This window comes from Hoplias malabaricus, chromosome X1 (genome assembly GCF_029633855.1).
Source record: "Hoplias malabaricus isolate fHopMal1 chromosome X1, fHopMal1.hap1, whole genome shotgun sequence".
Taxonomy (NCBI): Eukaryota; Metazoa; Chordata; class Actinopteri; order Characiformes; family Erythrinidae; genus Hoplias; species Hoplias malabaricus.
This window is the reverse complement of record NC_089818.1, coordinates 1,392,711-1,411,711: the sequence shown is the minus strand read 5'-3', so window position 1 is coordinate 1,411,711 and position 19,001 is coordinate 1,392,711. Positions and strand designations below refer to the sequence as shown.

General features: G+C 41.0%; 1 protein-coding gene across 2 annotated transcripts in view; it reads left to right on the top strand.

Annotated features, from left to right (window-relative positions):
* The window catches only part of LOC136675950 (protein EFR3 homolog A-like), a 45,115-nt gene extending 26,515 nt beyond the window's left edge, over positions 1-18,600 (top strand). For both annotated transcript variants that reach the window (XM_066652775.1, XM_066652774.1), the window contains 16 exons: positions 605-683; positions 1,467-1,602; positions 4,447-4,614; positions 4,859-4,973; positions 5,246-5,297; positions 7,429-7,601; positions 8,267-8,342; positions 8,615-8,776; positions 9,097-9,228; positions 10,485-10,552; positions 10,810-10,937; positions 12,003-12,088; positions 13,073-13,121; positions 13,236-13,339; positions 14,547-14,596; positions 14,930-18,600. In XM_066652775.1, coding sequence (XP_066508872.1) covers positions 605-683; positions 1,467-1,602; positions 4,447-4,614; positions 4,859-4,973; positions 5,246-5,297; positions 7,429-7,601; positions 8,267-8,342; positions 8,615-8,776; positions 9,097-9,228; positions 10,485-10,552; positions 10,810-10,937; positions 12,003-12,088; positions 13,073-13,121; positions 13,236-13,339; positions 14,547-14,596; positions 14,930-15,035 — 1,684 coding nt within the window. In that variant the 3' untranslated portion in view covers positions 15,036-18,600. The remainder of the gene's footprint in view (positions 1-604; positions 684-1,466; positions 1,603-4,446; positions 4,615-4,858; positions 4,974-5,245; positions 5,298-7,428; positions 7,602-8,266; positions 8,343-8,614; positions 8,777-9,096; positions 9,229-10,484; positions 10,553-10,809; positions 10,938-12,002; positions 12,089-13,072; positions 13,122-13,235; positions 13,340-14,546; positions 14,597-14,929) is intronic.
* Positions 18,601-19,001: the final 401 nt, after the last annotated feature.

Below are 19,001 nucleotides of genomic sequence, written 5' to 3'. Positions count from 1 at the left end.
CACCATGGCGACAGTCAGGAGCGAGGGAAGAGAAAAGGAGAACGAAATGAGAGGATGGTAGCAAAAAAAGGAAAGGAGGAGATAAGGATGACAATAAAGTGGAGTAAGAGAAGAGAAGAGGGGCTTGTGGGAAATGTAGTTCTAACAGGGGAAATAAAACTAGAGTGAAAAAGCACCTAGTGGTTTAGAGGCTAAAATAAGGTCAGACAGTTTTAATTTGTCTAATTTCTATTGTGTTCATTTCTTGCACAATGGTCTCATTTTAAAACATTTTATTTTAAAAGTAGTTAAATAATACTTATTGCTGTCATCACAGTTTGGAAGCTTCTAAGATTTGGACACAGAGCTACCTTTTTAATGTGAAAATGAAGCAGAAATCTTCTAAAATATCAGCTTAATATTGAGAGTGAAAGGATGAAGCTCAGTCAATGCTAAAGGTCATGCAAATATATACAAATGAAATGAAATAAAATAAGCTTATAAATTCCCATATGGCCAGAGGACCTCAAAACAACAGATACATATTTTAAATATATAGTAGATTTTTCATTTGGTAGTATTTTTGTTTGTAATAATTGTTTCTCTCTCTCTCTCTCTTTCTCAGACATCTGGATAATCATCGTCTCTGGGATCCAAATGAATTTGCAGTGTCCTGCTTCAGAATCATAATGTACTCAATACAGGCAAGACACTCTCTCTCTCTCTCTCTCTCTCTCTCTCTCTCTCTCTCTCTCTCTCTCTCTCTCTCTCTTTTTTTTTTTTTTACTCCTCCTCCTCTTTCCTTTGATTTTCTTGTTAGCTGATCCCAGGTGTTCAGCAGCTCCTATTAAAGATAAGAGAGAATCGATTCACATTTACAAAAGGTGTTTAAAGGGGTTTGAGAGAGAGAGAGAGAGAGAGAGAGAGAGAGAGAGAGAGAGGAATACTACATCTAAGGCTGGACAATAATTCAATACCACAATAAATATTGCAATATAAAGTGTTTCTATAACAACGATATGATTTTTAAACACATTTCAGTGCACATTATTTACAGTGTCTGTCACTGACTGATGGTCATTAGAGGTTGCTGTTGGAATTTTGTAATGTTTTTGTAAACTTAATTCAGTTTAAAAATATCAATATTGACAAAGCCCAGAGGCTGTTGTTGGAGGGTGATGTCGTGTTACATTCATTTATTGGCAGTTTATCTGTGAGGTTTTGCTGGCATTCAGTTGCAAGCTTGGTGTTGGAGGACTCCTTGCTAACACCACTCTGTCTCTCCTGAGAACACAGTTCCACTGCTCCACAGTCACATTCTGCAGCCTTTATACCACTCTCTTGGCACTGAGCATGAAGACCACCTCATGAGAAGCTGCTTGTCATGAGGCGTGTCTACAGATATTTGGACATTTAAGGCACTATGTAGAACTGTGTATGTGTTCTGAGAGGGAATGTAAAGGAGTATGTCTGTGTGTATGTTCCAGGCCCAACATTCTCACCATGTGATCCAGCAGGTGTTAAATCACTTGGACACTCACAGTAAAAACACACCTCGTGTTCGAGCAGGTATCGTGCAGGTGCTATTGGAGACGGTCGCCATAGCAGCCAAGGGCTCGGTCGGTAAGTGCGTCTGTGTATGTCTGTTAGCGTGTGTGTGGTCCGAGTGTGTGATTGCTTTATTGTTTGTGGGTGTTTTTCCTAATCATAATCATAAATAAATGGGCAGCCGTGGACTGAAAGGTCGTTGGTTCGATTCTCACAAGTGGCAGGAAAATTGGGGGCTGTGGGAGTGAAGGAACAGGACTGTGCTCCACCTCAATCCACGGCTGGAGGGGTTAAATGCAGAAGACACGTACTTGTACGTTGTAAAATGACAAATAATTGCACATTATAAAATAGACATTTTAAAAATAACTTTTTTAAACTCTCTCTGCTGCTGAATGTTCTTTTGTTTTCTTTGTCTTTATTCTTTCTTTTTTTCTCTTTTCTCTTTCTTTTCTTCTTTCTTGCTTTCATTTTATGTTTGTGTCTGTTTCTTTGCCTCTCATCCTTTTTATCAATTTCTCTGCACCCTTCCTTTCTCTCTCTCTCTTTTCTCTTTTTCTTGTTCTCTCTCCACATTTGTCTCTCAGGTCTAACAGCTCCTAAAAGTCAGAATAGTTACACATTTGTCAATCCTCCATGTTCTCCACCCAGTCTGTGGTTGGGTAGGTTCCACAGTTGAAACATTGTTAGCTCTGCTGGGATCGGATTACGTTTAATTGGGTTCTAAATTAGTTTCCTTTTCAACAGTTAGTTGCTCCTCTGTGATTTTCTTCCCATCTAAATACACACCTCCTTGCTTCTCCAGGCAGATGTCAGTTTGTTTTTAAAGTAAATAAACATTAAATGAATAAATGTAAAGTAATTTTTAAAAGGTTTCAGGACATTTCAAGCTGAATTACTGTCACTGGAGCTACTCTTGTGATTTTAGTCCTGTCTGGAAACACACCTCGAAGTTTTTTACCAAACACTGTCCTATACTTTTGACTTTGTTGTCAACTAAATACATATCTCCATGATTTACACCAAACGCAAAACTACCCTGGTGATTTTAGTCCTGTCCAAATGCAAACCCCTTGCAATGTTTAGGCCCATTGAACGTATCGCAGACTAGAGTTTTGTCACATTGATAAAATCCAATCCCAGCCGAGCTGAAACCTCCAGCCTGTTTTTTTGAGATTATGTAAGTGTCGATTTCAGTTTGTGCTTTGTATTGATTTGCTGTTTGATTAGTTCAAGGTTCTGCCTTCTTTTCCCCGCTCTGTAATCATTAGAGCAAAAGTGGCGTCGATGCTTTTTGTCCAGAAAATGTTTGAATTGTTTTGTCTGGTGTAGCGCGGTGCTAATTACCAAGATCAAAGGCCTGTATTTAAATAAAATGAAGGGGAAAACAATGAGAGCTTTGTCTCCCAAGGCCTTTATTTCTCAGCTTTGAAGAGGTAAATTGAACAACTCATGACCCTATTTTGTGTGTGTAAGTGTGTGTATGTGTGTGTGTGTGTGTAACCCAATAGGGGGCCTGTGATTTATTATTGAATTTCTCGTCTCAAAGGTTAGCGATAATGGCGTTCTTTTATTTCTCTGATAAAATGTTTCCGAAGCTTTTGTCTCATTCATATTCATGCAGACACAGTTCCATATCCTTTTTGTAGCGTGCACTACACGGCTAAAAATATGTGGAAGCCCTGCTAATCCAACATTTCTCCTGAACTGAAGGTTATTAATCAGGCTATTTTGGTGATAACGATGTTCTTGGCATTACGAACAAACACTGAAAAATACTTTTATTAACTTCAAGAACAGATTACTGCAACAAAAATGAACGGCTGTGTGGTAGATTTATACGCTACATTTTTTTTTTTCAAAGTAAGCAAATGTTTACAGATTTATTTTGGTCACCGCTTCTGAATTCTTGAAACTGTTACATTTGTAGTAAAATATATGTTAAATATATTAAATATATTAAATTTAATAAACATATAAATTTTGTTGCAGTAATTTGTTCTTCTTCATATCGGCAAGAATATCGTTATCACCAAAATACCCTGAAATATCATGGTGTTATTTTAGGGCCTTATCGCCTACCCCTACTGTCTACATCTATTTGAACATGCAGTGTTTAAAGTGCAGACCCCAAGTTCTGAACCACCAACCAACCTTTCAGTGGTGGAGTGAGCAAAACAGTAAACATCCTCTCTTCAGTTTACTTTAAAGCTTTTGGGAATCTGCGTCATGATTCTTTAAATGTAAGTGACGACATTTTATACATTTTTGGAAACATCTCAGCTGAACGTTGACAGTTAATGGCCTCAATGTGCCACGGTAGACTGGAGGTCACAAAGCGTCCCGATTTGGACAAAATACATTTGGTTGAAGATAGCTCTGTTTTCTCTGTAGTTGCCAATGTCTCCACCTAGCTGTGCAGCATAGTAACTACACCTAGATTAAGCCACTTTCCTTTAGTCCGAGTGACATCTGACCAAAGCCTCGTATCTCCAAATTGGTAACATGTCAAGAAAGTGTTTATTAAAATGACATTATTTTAACAGTTATTCTCCATTTCTCTTGCTCAGCTCTGTGCTTTATCTGCATAAGTTTTTCTTTTGTGTCAGTTTCCTTTTCTCTGTGTGGGTGTCTTTCTGCCTCCGTGTCCTTTCAGACCCATAGTTTCGAGTTGTTCTTCACCCAGTGGAGGAATGGACACAGAGGGCAGTGGATTTGTTTTCTGGGCTCAGGTTTAGGGAGAGGGCAGTGGTGGGTTTAGGTCCTGGTTTTTATCTTCAGCTCCACTTTTGGGAGATCTTAGGAATATCCATCTCCTGTAACGTTACCATTTTGGGCATATGAGGTTTTATTATGATAGCAGCAGTTCCAGGTGTTAAATGTCTGTTTGTGTGTGTGTGTGTGTGTGTGTGTATTTAGGCCCCACTGTTTTGGAGGTATTTGACACGCTGCTGAAGCACCTGCGGATGAGTGTGGATTTTGAGCTCGGTGAAGGTTCCCGGAGGAATTCTGGCACAAGCCTTTCATCTAATCGTGGAAAAGAAAACGAGGAGCGGATCGTCCAAAACGCCATCATCCAGACCATTGGTTAGTTCATCAATTTATCAATTAAGCAATCAGCCAAACACGTTTACTTTGAACCCTGACATTTAACACCAGTGTAGATCAGACCTGTGAACAAATCAGGATTGATTGGTTTTAGGATATTTATTGAAATCTTTTTGAGAAGCTGCCTCTAATGATTTTATGCTCAGGTTGTGTTTTTCTTTGTGTGTGTGTCTGTGTGTCTGTGTGTCTGTGTGTCTGTGTGTGTGTGTCTGTGTCTTTACAGGGTTCTTTGGAGGGAATCTCCCAGATTATCAGCGTGCTGAAGTGATGATGTTTATTATGGGGAAGGTTCCCGTTTACGGAACCCCATGCCACACGCTGGACACAGTCAAAATTGGGTATGGGGTGGTTTCCTTTCAGAGTTTTCTTTTAAATTAATATTTAAAGTGAATTTGCAAGTGTCATTGCGTATTTACCACTCATTCTATCTCTCTCTCTTTTCTGCACCTTTCTTTACTCTTCTCTCTTTCTGTTTTTCTTTTCTCTTGCTTTCTATTTGGTCCATTTCATTTCCTCTCTTTGTTGCTTTTGTTTCACTTTTCTTTCTCTCTCTCTCTCTATCTGTGTGTTTTCCTTCCCTTCTTTTTCCTCTGTCTCTTCTCTCTCTCAGACACCAGGGAACTAAGCGGATTCAGATGATGCTCCTCAGTTCTCTGATTATGGTATGAATGCTTCACTTACTTCTCTTTCTATATGTCTCTCTCCCTCTTGCTCTATGTCTCTCTCTTTACTGCTGATTTAAGCGCTGGGATTGATGCATCACGTATATGCCATACATTAATTATGCTGTTATAGGTGTGACGGCTTAGCTCTGAGATTGGCTTGTAATGTCTGCTTGGTCCTCTGATTGTGTGTCTGGACTTGGGGAGACGAAAGAGACGCAGTTGTGGACTGCTGGCATTGAATCTCTGACATTATAGCCACCCGCCCTGTGTGTGTGTGTGTGTGTGTGTGTGTGTGTGTGTGTGTGTGTGTGTGTGTGTGTGTGTGTGTTGCAGCTGCAGCTGGGTCTCAGTCTGAAGAGCAAAAACCTGTCAGTTAACAAGCTAGAGTGCCACATACTCACCAGTTTGTGTGTGTGTGGGTTGTTTTTCCAACTTTCCAGGAGCATCTTGACAGATTCTATTTGAGTTTAAGGTTAAAATGACATTTTCGAACATTACAAAGTATTGTATATTAATTTCTAAATTGTAATTATATGATTTTTGGACATAATTTGGAAACAGTTCAGGGCGGCAGTGGGTCCGGAGCCTACCCGGAATCACTGGGTACAAGGCGAGAACACACCCTGGAGGGGGCTCTATTCTGTCACAGGGCGACACACACTCACACATTGACTCACACCTACACAGACACAGGGAGAACACACCACACTCCTCATAGACAGTCACCCAGAGGAAACCCACGCAGACACAGAGAGAACACACCACACTCCTCACAGACAGTCACCCGGAGGAAACCCACGCAGACACAGGGAGAACACACCACACTCCTCACAGACAGTCACCCGGAGGAAACCCACGCAGACACAGGGAGAACACACCACACTCTTCACAGACAGTCACCCGGAGGAAACCCACACAGACACAGAGAGAACACACCACACTCCTCACAGACAGTCACCTGGAGCAGGACACGAACCCACAACCTCCAGGACCCTGCAGCTGTGACAGAGACACTGCCTGTTGCACCCTAAGAAAGAAAAAAATAATCCTTATACCATGCCATGAAGTCAAGGTTAGATTGGGTTAGAGTAAGGGTAAGGCAAGGGTTAGTAGGGTTAGGGAAGGGTTAATCCTAGTCTAATAGTATTTATGGATATGTTTAGAGAATACTTCTGCTGCACATTGTGTGTGGGGGGAAAAAAGTGTGTTTCTCCCATTGTTTATTTCTGTAATTGTGTTTTTGCAGTTCTGCTTTGATGCCTACCGCCTTAAACAGTCAGTAATGAAGCTCTGCTTAAAGAACTGGAGGAACAGTAATTAGCTCGTTTAGGTGCCCTGATTTAGTCGTCAGTCGCCATGGAGACGAGGCATGTTAATTGTTTTCTGCCAACCAAGCCTCATTTGCATGTCCTGCTCTGGAGATTAGTTACGGAGTGATTACAGATCATTCTGCTTTTATTTTTTCTCCTCTCTGTATTGACATGTCATAGTGTGTATTTACAGTGTGTGTGTGTGTGTTTGTGTGTTACTGAATGGCTTATCATCTAAAAAGGAAAAGGTTAATAATTAAGAACGGGCTAATCAGCACAACAGTTAGTAACGAGTTTGTGGACACCTGGGGAGCCGGTGTTTCATTAGAACTCATCAGGGATTATTTTCTTTTTGCTGTGACGGTTTGATGGCATTCGGCCACATAAAGGTTAGTGATGTGCGGTACGGATTTTCGCTCTGGATCACAAACGCTTCAGCTTGTCCCAGAGGCGCTCCAGAGAACACAGTTCCTCTGCTTAAGAATCAAATGCTGGAGGGCTTTACATTGTTATATCACCTTAGGCTCATGAGCAGCTGCTCCAGAGTTGACTGTTTTCTATAGACTAAACACACTGTATGTGCACAAAAGAATGCTTTGGTCTTCACCTTAAATAGTTCACTCATTATAAGAGGTGTCTAAAACTTTTGGACATAAAGTGAATGAGAATTTCAATTATATATTTAATTTTGTTGGATCTTTCTTTTACTTTATACCCTTCATTTTCTTGATACTATCTATATTCTTGGTGTCTACAAACATTTGGATTTGTCGTGTGTGTGTGTGTGTGTGTGTGTGTTTGTGTGTGTGTGTCCACAGGTGACATCTGGCTTCAAGTCTAAGACGATGAGTGCAGGTTTGCCGGCAACATTTTTGGAGCCGCTCTGCTCCATCTCTCTGATGGAGGACAGTGAGCTCCGGCAGCTCGTCCTCGAGATCCTGCACAACATCATTGATCGCCATGACAACCGCGCCAAACTCCGCGGCATCCGGTACGTCTTCCTGTAATTCTGTTCATCTGTGTGCTCACGTGTCTTTGATGTCGGATCAAAACTTTTTAAATTTCCAAACTGTGAATTTTCAGGAGAGTGGATGTGGAAAACGATTTTTGTTATTTTTAAAATGGATTTTACATAACGGGCGGCACGGTGGCGCAGCAGGTAGTGTCGTAGTCACACAGCTCCAGGGGCCTGGAGGTTGTGGGTTCGATTGCCGCTCCGGGTGACTGTCTGTGAGGAGTGTGGTGTGTTCTCTCTGTGTCCGTGTGGGTTTCCTCCCACAGTCCAAAAACACATGTTGGTAGGTGGATTGGTGACTCAAAATTGTCCGTAGGTGTGAGTGTGTGAGTGAATGTGTGTGTGTCTGTGTTGCCCTTTGAAGGACTGGCGTCCCCTCCAGGGTGTATTCCCGCCTTGCGCCCAATTGAACTGGATAAGCGGTTACAGATAATGAATGAATGAATGAATTTTACATAACTTCTGTGCATTATAATGACAGAATGCCATCAAATCCTCATAGCCATGTTCCTACATCTAGTGTATGGAGTGTTACCGCCGTTCATTAATCAGTAAATGTAAAGTGAAGCTAGTGTTTTCAGATTAGGTCCGAAAATGGGGGAAAAAAAGGTTATAGTGGCACTGTCCTTGTTTTTATCCAGAATTATTCCTAATGTAGCCGCACTGAAGATAAAGAGAGAGAAGATTTCCAAACAAGACGTCCTTTTCATGAAGAAGGTAAACACACACACACACACACACTCCCTCTCTCTCTCTTTTTCTCTCTCTCTCTCTCTCTCTCTCTCTCTCTCACACACACACGCACACACACACTCTGGCTCATTCTTCCTCTCCAATGCTGCTATGGAAACAAAGTTCTAGAATTCTGATGAAAACTTTTTCTCTCTCTCTCTCTTTCTCTCTCTTTCTCTCTCTCTCTCTCTCTCTCTCTTTCTCTCTCTTTCTCTCTCTCTCTCTCTCTCTCTCTCTCTCTCTCTCTCTCTCTGCAGCATGGTCAGCTGTTGTACAGACACATATATCTTGGCTGTAAAGAGGAGGATAACGTCCAGAAGAACTTTGAGCTTCTCTTCACAGCTTTGGCTCTTCTCACCATAGAACTTGCCAACGAGGAGGTGGTGATAGACCTCATCCGCGTCTCTCTCGCCCTTCAGGTAAACACACACCTGTACACACCTGGGCCGGCTTTTCCAAAAGTGAGCATCACACTGAACACTCTCTCTCCCTGCTACGATGATCTTCACACTAGGGTTGACTTGTAACTCACAATAATTCTAAAAGTTTATAGACGTCCCTAATAACGAGTAAAATCAGCTGCTTTTCTCAAACGTTGATGTGCTGTAAGGCCAACAAACGAAGAGAAGAGACTGTTACTGCAGCAGTGAGGAACACACTCCTGATGATGCATGTTTTTAATTGGACAGTGACAATATGTAAATCACTTCTCTGGCTCTGTTGCTGTGATTGGCTGCAGGACATGGCTTTGGCCAATGAGGAGAACATGCCGATGTTTATTCGATGTGGAATCATGGCACTAGTGGCTGCTTACTTCAACTTTCTGAGCCAAATGATCGCCATCCCGGCTTTCTGTCAGCATGTCAGCAAGGTACACACACACACAGACATTGATATTATTTATTACTTTACAATTACATGTAAATACATGGGCCCTTTTAGTCATTTTGCATGTTTTTGCATGATTTTCTGTGTATTGTGCTTTTCTATAATTATTATTAAAGTAAACGATGTTGTAAATGACTCTTTCTATGAAACAGACCTCTGTGTTTGTGCATCATTTAGCCGATTTAGTCTGAGATCAGTCAGAGACGGGTTGATTTGGTTTTTGAAGCGTTCTGTTTTCATGTTAGAATTGAGTTTGACTCAGTACCTTGTCAAATGTGAGAAGATTCAGTGATGTGGTTATTGAAGGAGTTGCTGATTTTCGTATTATGAAAAAATATGAGAATACTTTTTTTGTTGTATGTGCACATTCACTGAAACAAGATCCCACAGTCAGTGTTTGTGGGCTTTCTAATGGGGCTTTTACACTGCATGGGTTTGACTCGACTCGCTTTTAGCGTGTCATTTTTCCACTCTCACGGACTATGAAAACCACAACAACACGGCGGTAAAGTCAGGTGCTGTTTACTCGTTTGTACTGAACACGGCTCCGCCCCCAGTTCTCACAGAGCAGTTTTCCTTGTCACATGTCACACTTTCGTTGGAGATTTTCCTAAAACACCGACCCAAGGAGCGTTTGAACTTCTTCAAAAACCCCTCGGGGGAATGTTACGAGCTGCTGCTGAGAGTTGGATTAAAAACGAATGTGAAAGCTGCTGTAACTTCAAAGATTTTACAAGCGGTGAGTTTGTGCTGGAGCTCTGTGTTTCGTGGTGATTGACAGGTCTCCGGCCAATCAGAACTCTGCAGGGTTTACACCTCACATTTAGTACCTTCTCGGCTCGGCTGGAACCGTAAGCACACAGAGACTTAACAAGAACCCGGTTCCAGGACCAGGGCCTGATTTGGGCAGTGGAAGAGCAAAAGAGTCGAGTTGACATGGGTGAGAAATACAGTTTTCTCCAAATCTGATGCCGAGTCTGCAGGATTAGACTCTGTTTATTCCCTCAGTATTAACATGCAACATAAACAAGTTCTGTTTGGATTCCAACTTGACTTCAACTTCAACTAGGAACGTGCTGTTTATTTCCTTTTAGATTTAGACTCTGTAGAGGGCTTCGAACCAGGGCTCGTCGTTGTTGTCTGGACAGACTACTGAATGACAGAGTGTCTGTAATTGTACACGAGTGAGAACCATAAACACAAATCAAAGCCAGCTGACGTCCCTTCTCCTCTCTGTAGGTGATAGATCTGAGGAATATGGACGCTCCCTACCTGCTTCCTGATCACGTCTTCCGAGAGAAGTGTGTGTGAGTATGCAGGGAGATGTGTGAATGAATGCGAGTATGTGTGTACATGTCTGAACATGAATTATAAATGTTTCCATAATTTCATAAACAAATAAAGCTCCGGTGCATTTTTTCTAGAACTACGCCTACAAACTGATGGAGCTTCACATTAAAACCCTCTGGGGTCAAGTTAAATCAATGAGGGGATTGTGATTAATTAATGGTTACAGAAATTAATGTTATAAATAGTGCTTCATTTTGTGTGTGTGTGTTTTCAGTTTTCCAGACTCTCTGGACCATGAGGAAAGTGGGATCTATTTCCAGACGTCTGATCTCGCTGAAGCTCTCTCTGGAACAGGGTACAACACGGAGAGGCTCACAGTACTATACGTACCACAAGTTACAGGTACACACACACACACACACACACACACAAACAGATTATTGTTTAAATTCTTTGTCGTGTTTTAAGCTCTCTGTCTTCTGTTCTTTCTTTGTATGTGTGTGTGTGTGTGTGTCGAAACTCAATGTAGTGCTTTATACAGTAGGGAAGATTGTACACAGATGCAAACAGACGTCTAGAGGTATATGTAGTGGAGAAAGTGTGTGTGTGTGTGTGAGCACATTTATAGTTTTTATAGTGCTATTATAGTATCTGATACAAGCAGCCCCTTAGTTACCTGAAGCCTTTGTTGCCTAGCAATCACTCTGTATTGACCATAGCGACAGTGGCCAAGTGTCTCCTGTAGCAGCCTTCAAGATCTCACTAATATGAGCTCAGTGTGAGACTTCATTCAGATCTCCACTTAAACTGTCCACCATCTCTCCAGCAGATTTTGTCAGATATTAAAGGGACACTATGTAATACTTTACCATAAAATTACAGTTTCTGAATCATTGTGATGTTTTCCACTGAGCTGTAATCGGGAATAGAGTCTCTGCTGCTGCTCCTCTAGACTCCACCTCTGTAGAAACTGCCATAACTTTTGGAGGAGTGTAGGAAATGAGTTCCCCTCTACAGCTGATTAGGATTAATAGGAATATGAAACATGAACACCAGCTTTATAGGCTGTTTACAGGGAGCATTAACTGTGGCACCCTATTTCAGCTGTAAAGCCTCTAGCTCCTTGCAGTCTGCTGATCTCTTAGACGTAGATTGTGTGATGAAGCATTTCTGTGCTCTGTAATAAAACTAAAAGATATTAATTGTGCTGTAATTGTGTTGCCCTCGTTCGGATCCATGGCCTGGTGAGTTTGTCTACAGTCATTGTTTTAGAGTGTTGTCCATAGAGCATATGTCTCATTTAAGTTGACCATATTATTAGCAGTTACTTCTCATTCTGCACACAAACCTAACACTCTCCCAGCTCTGATATCACATAAATCAAAGTGAAGATATCGGTTCACTGTGTGTCAAAATCAGTGCCCAGTCTTGTTCACAAATGATGTCATCTTTACTTTTCATCCACAGATGAAGACCGTCTGACTCGGAGGAAGAGTTTTGTGGACACTATCTCGCTCCAGGTGGACATTTTGTCCAACAGCTTACCTGACCAAGTAAATACACACACACACTTAATCTTATTCTGTAAGTCTATCTTCAGTGAATTTTATTGCACCAATACTTTTGTGTTTTTGTTAATTTTATTTCTATTTTAGAGGTGTCTACTGATTTTATTTTTAAACTATGGGTGATTAATCACATCACCCAGTGTAGATAATCTCAGTTAATCACAATTAATCACAGGTAAGTGCATGTGTTTATGGACATATGTGAACAAACTGAGCTTGATCAGAATGGATCTATTACTTTCAGAAGTGCCTCTCTGTGGATTTATCTTTAGTAGTTAACAGAGCAGTGCTTTTAGAGTAAATAAAAATCAATATCTGCTTTTGTAACATACTGAAAAACTGATCGACTCAAACCACAGCCATTTGCTCATTTATAGTTACAAAAACATTTAGAGATATTGAGTTTCTGCCTCTTTTACTTTCTGCAGGGAGCACTGTGTTCTGTGAATGTAACTTTGTTCATCCAAAGATTTTGAAATTAGATTAAATGAGCAGAAAATGGGTGGATTTTGGATGCTGTCAGCTGCCAGTTAGAGATTAGCCCATCACAGTGGACTGCTGACCTAAACTGAGAAAAGACACACAACATATCGTAACCACTTTTTTACTTCCAAGCAACAATATAAAAATATGGCCCAGTTGAGTTTACATATTTACAAGCTCTAAGCAGAGTCTCTGGTCTCTTGCACACCTCCTGTTACCTAACTCAGAGGAATGCCATCTTCCCCTGAGGGAGGTTTCTGGCAGTGTCTGGGCTTCAGTTCTCTGTGTCAGGGGCAGATGACAAAATAAATAAGATGCATTAAAATAATTAGAGGTTTTAAAATATTTACACCTCTATAAATTTTTTTTTCAGATTTATAACTTTATTCTTATCTTATCTTTTACTCAGAACAGACTAAATGCAGAATATAAATGTCATTGTTCAGTGTAAATGTCTGACTCACTGCAAATATGACATTTTTTTAGTCAGCTCTGGCTGAAGAGATCACCTTCGAGACTCTAAAGAAGGCCATTGGTGAGTTTGAAATGCCCATTTTGCTTTATTTACCTGCATCTTTCATTTTGTGTGTATGTTTATGAATGTCTATGTTTGTAAATAATTTTTATCCCTTTTCCATCGCTCTCTCAGACACCACCGGTCTGGAGGAGCAGGAGAGAGAGAAGAGGCGGCAGGTGATGGAGAAGTTCCAGAAAGCTCCGTTTGAAGAGATTGCTGCCCACTGCGAGTCTAAGGTGTGTGTGTGTGTGTTTTGTTGTACATGTGCTTCTCGTGAAAACCTAGACACTTTTAAGTGATATCACACTCAAAGTGGTGCTGTCCTACTGAATATCAGCAGAGCTGTGATGCGGCTGAGGGAAGATGAACCCAGCGCTGCTGATGTTCAATAACACTGCGACCTCAAGTGTGATATTGCTTTTATATAAACATTTTCTTGCACATTGGCTTGTGACTTGGTGTAAAGGCCTTTTCACACAGAGTACAATTGTTTCTCAGCACTCTGAAATCAAGGGAATACGCTGAAAGAGGAAGAATAAATGGATTTGTTTACTGTAGGAACAGTGATGAATTTATCAATTTACTCTAAACACTGCAACTAAACGCAACACTGAATCCCCCCCATTCTCCAGAACGACACGGGAGTTTATCAGTGTTTCCGAAGCTCACTGTGGGAGTTAGGGACTGTGCTTTCATTAACCACTACATTTTAGTTCTCAGCGTGTTGGTTATGTTTTAAGCTTTGTGTTCTGCTACTAACAAGACGAGCTGTTCCTCTGCTGTCTTCCTGCTCATTTGTTTGATCTGTAACCATGACAACGGCGCTCATTGGTCACCAGATATTAAACCATCTGTAAAATACAGAAACTAGAACAGGTTCTAATTCAAAATCTGATGCAGCGTCACAGTCAGCTTTAGACTCGGTGTGAAAAACACTGTTAATATTTATTTTATTTTTTTCACTTTTTTAAAACTTTTTTTCCATATCTAAAAATTGCACTTAGCGTGAAAATCAGAGTCATTTTATTGGACACTCACACACAGAGAAATTTGTTCTCCGCATTTAACCCAATCTGTGCAGTGACACACACATTTACACACACTAGTGAACACTAGGGGGCAGTGAGCACACACATCTGAGAGGGGAGCAGTTGCGGGTTAGGCACCTTGCTCAAGGGCACTTTAGTCACCTGCCAGCTCTGGGGATCCCTCACCTCCAGGCCACTGCGGCCTCCTGACTTAAAGGCCGTAAGTCTATGTTTGTGCTTTATTTAAAGCTGCTGTGTATTTTATATCAGCGCTCATGAGAGGTGAGGTCTCTTGTTGAAACAGTTTTTGTAAATTTTTCCTCAAGGGCCACGGGTTTTATTTGTATAAAAGAAAGCGATGCAGTTAGCCTCCAGATGTTTGACACAAATATCTTCCTCCTTCTGTCTGTTTTAGGCGAACCTGCTGCATGATCGTTTGGCGCAGATCTTTGAGCTCACCATACGGTGAGTTTAATGTTTGTGTGCTGGTTTAAAAATGCCTTTTTTACTGTTTAAAGGAGCAACAAGTCACTGCCAGAAAGTAGTGGACAGTATTTATGAAAGTGATTATTAATTATTGGGCTGAACTGACATTGCCTTGTGATCTCTGAATTACCCAAATTATAGTCTGAGTGGGTCTCCTGCATGTTTTGAAATTGGTTAAGTACTGAATCTCTAAAAATGACTTACTGCTCCTTTAACTTTTCAGCATCTTTCATAGTGCTGTGTTCATATTAAAATGCTCCTGTACTTTAAATGTTATGTGATTGGCTTCTTCTCCTGTCAATTTCTTTACAGCCCACCCCCCAGCCCCTCTGGAACCGTTACTGTGGCAACAGGCCACACCCAGTACCAGTCTGTACCCGTCTATGAGATGAAGTTCCCCGACCTCTGCGTCTACTGATTTTTAGTCTGTACTTGATCACAGCCACTTACCTTTAATTAAGTTGAATCCTTGCATAGTTCAGTTTAGTTTTCTCTTTAACACTTCAGCAGACCACAGCTCTGAAATCTGAAGTAGAATCAGAGATCGCATCATGAGCCCAGAATGGAGAATCATATTGAATCCAGTGTATCATTACACCTCTAAAGCATATCAGTCCATCTTGAATTTTCAGACTGAATATATGTTCATAAAGAGGATCTATAGGACTCCGAAACGTAGTCAACAATTTAACTGAGACATCAAACTGCCGTTTGAGTGTTTTGAGAGATTTTTGGTAAAATATCACTTCAGCTGCTGCTTCTCCAGCTTCTTGACTTTAGAAACCATTCTTTTTTTTATTCTGTGTCACCCTTGTGTCACCCTTTCACTGGTTTAAAAATGCTTTTCACACATTCTATTTTCCTAAATGTAAACTTTGAATCGTTGGCTGACCATTTATGTGCTGTTTTAGGAGAAATCTGTGGTTTTCTAAGAGATTTCAGCATTAACCACCACTTTATATTTATCAGCTGTTCAGACATATACCAGCTCTCAGTCAGGGTGTGTGTGTGTGTGTTTGTGAGTGTGTGGTGTGTGTGTGTGTGTGTGTGAGCTCTGTTTGAAGCCTGCTGTCTCTTTGTGAATCATAGCCTCAACAAATTCTTGGGTTCCACTTAATAATATTGTTTACATGAGTCACAGTTGCTCTGAATAGAACTTAATGTGAATCAAGAGACTTGGTACACTCTCTCTCTCTCTCTCTCTCTCTCTCTTTCTCTCACTCTCACTCTCTCACTCTCTCTCTCTGAATGTAAGGCTGTTTTGAGCCTCAATTGCACACATTTCTTTCCCTTAAATTATGTGAATATTTGCCACAATCCCTATGTTTTTCCAGAGACTTGAGCCACAGCTGCCCCTGGTCAGTACTGTTTCATTCAGAGTGTGAATTAATACATTTTACCGCTGACTGGCCGAAGGTTTGTGGACACATTGGTCACTGCAGAACAGAGGAGTGAAACACCTTTGATTAACACCATTGATTTTCATTGCAGGCGTCCACAAATATTTGGCCACGTTGTGTAACCCTCTCAGTAAATCCCTGATGTTGTATTTTAGGTCCTAAGACACTTGAACTAGGCCTCGATTACCTAGACTCTGTGAGGTCATTAATAAAGAGGAGTGTATCAGAGGTGGGTAGAGTCTAAATCCATCCTCCAGTGAAAGTCATGTTTCTGTAAAATACTGACTACACTCAAACTTTAATTCCAAATTGTTTAACTGTGTAAGCTCCTGAAGTCCAGAGCGATTGTGGTGAGTGGAAATTCTCAGAATATCCAGCGTCTGTCAGCACAGGAACTGCAACAGAATTCAGTATTCTGTTTTTTTTCTGGATTATTTGGTTCAAGATAAACATCTGAAGCTCAAGAGTCAGTGATGTGACCAAGTCACAGTCTCTCAGCAACAACACACCATCACAGAACATGCAGGAAGTGGAGGAGAATGGAAATACTGATTTACTTAGGGCTGGACAATTTTTCAGTATCGATATTTATCGCAATATAAAACGTTTTAATAACAATTATATGGTGTTTAAACACATTTGCAGTACTCCAGTACACATTATTTGCAACATCTGCCACTGACGGATGGTCATTAGAGGGCGCTGTCATCTGTTCACTGCCCTCAGTTTTAAATTTAGTTTAAAATTATTGATGGCAAAGCCAGTAGGTTTATGTTTGAGGGTGATGTCATGTTGTTTGTTCTTGGACGTTTTCCAGTGGATTTTATACTGTTCACGTCGATATTGGAATAATATCGTATCAACCAAAATTAGGAAATATACCGCAATATAAATTTAGCCCGTATCGTCCAGCCCTAGATATACTCTAAGTAAAAGAAGAGTATTAGCATTTGTAAATACTCAGGACAGTACAAATCCATTGGTGTTATACTGACCCACCTCTGATTTGATCACTCTTGAGATTATTTGCTGGATTTGCACGTTTTAGAAGAAATAGATGATTATTGTTGTGATCAAGTCACCAGTGAAAACCTTCTCGCAGTTATCAGAATCACACAGAATTATAGCTCATGTACAGTACTGTGGAAAAACACCATTTATTCCATTGTCATTAAAAGCAAGGGGGGGGGTGGGGGCAGAAAATAGTGATTTAACCAAAAATCACAAAAAATAAAAGAAATCCCAGAATTTATTTTTCATTTTCAATCTTTATAACAGCTTCCTAACTTTTTAATGAGACTCACTTTCAGTGTTTAAGTCCTATTACCGAAGGTAAAAAAGGGGTCCGGAGTGGTGCAGTGCTATAAACCAGAGATGGCGAGTTTGATCCCTAGTGATGTCTCAGACGGATGCCAGGAATATCTCTCTCTCTCTCTCTCTCTCTCCACCCGGTGTACACACTACATGAAGTGCTAGCCCACTTGTGCATCTGCTAGCTAATGTGACCGATGTGCACCTCATTTGGAACAATCAGGTGGCATTATGTTCGACTGGAAATGAAATGAAATGAAATGTCAGCACAGTACTGTACATAGGATACATGGGTATTACATAGGGTATATTTTGATCCCATATTTCCGCTGAGAAATGAAGTGAATAGACTTGATTATGTGGTTACAGTGGCCGCTGTGAAGGGGTCAAATATATTACGTCAGTTTTTGAAGTTGATTTGTTGGAAGCAGGATTAATGGGTGAAAGACACTTTTGACAATGGGCAGACTGTGATGGTCATTATGTTATGGTCAGAGCATTTCCAGAATGGCATGTCTTATGAAGTGTTCCCTGTATGGAATGGTTAGTACCTACCAACCTATGCCAAGGAGGGACAACTGATGCGTGAGGGAACGGAAGGGACATCATGGGTAGGCAGCCTCATATGCAGCGAGCTGTGTTTTCAGCAGGTAAATGGAAGTAGCTCTTCTGTGAGATCAGACGGGCTGGTGTTCAGTGCCTTGTGCCTTAGTGAGCCTTGGGCTCCCGCGAGGCTCTTGCAGGTCTGTCCTTACTTGTACCACTTTTGGTTCGCACTAACCATTATATACTGGGAACACCATTTTGGAGATGCTCTGACCGTTATGTTATGACCATAGCAGTTTGGTCCTTGTCAAAGCGGCTCAGATCCTGACGTTTGCTTATTTTCTCCTGCATCCAGCACTTAAACTGCCTGATGTATCCCACTGCTCGGCAGATGCCACTGTAACCAGACTCAGTGTTATTCACTTCTCCTGTCAGTGGGTGCAATATTTTGGCCGTTTGGTTTACTTTCTTGGGTCTGAGAGTCTTGAGCTAAAGATAGTAATGAACAGGAGTTGCTTAGCAACTGTTAACTCTTCTAGCTACGCAATAAAAGCATAAATACATATATAATAAAAGCAGAATGTTCAAGTTTATATTGTGACTGTTAGAAGCTTGAATACTGTGCTGTAAATGTATGCCTTGATCAGTTTTTTAGACTTTGACTCTATTTTTGCTGTTGTAAACCTATAATGCCTATATATCTCTGTGTGTGTGTGTGTGTGTGTGTGTTTGAGTGTATAGTGTGTGAACACTTTGCTGTAGGTGTCCTATCATAAGGATATTAAACACGTGTGGCAATGGCCAGGCCACTCCGAGGAGGAAAAAGGATTAAGAGTAAAGGGAGTAAAGAGGAGTTAAATGGTCTCAGCCAAAGCTCAGTCCACGTCTTCGTCCCAGGTCGAAGTTATTGAGCCAGGGCAGGGCATGGCCAGCGATGAGGCTGTAGTGAGCCCCCTCTGTCCAGCCTTTGGGGGCTCAGGCCACAAAGCCCTCAATGATAACTGACGTTAAGAAACTCAAACATCTGTAAATGCTTATTTCACCAAGCTTTAGTCGACATAACACATTTAAAACGTTCTACTGACCCTTGAGGGTAAGTACTTGTAGATGTTTATATCACGTTGTTA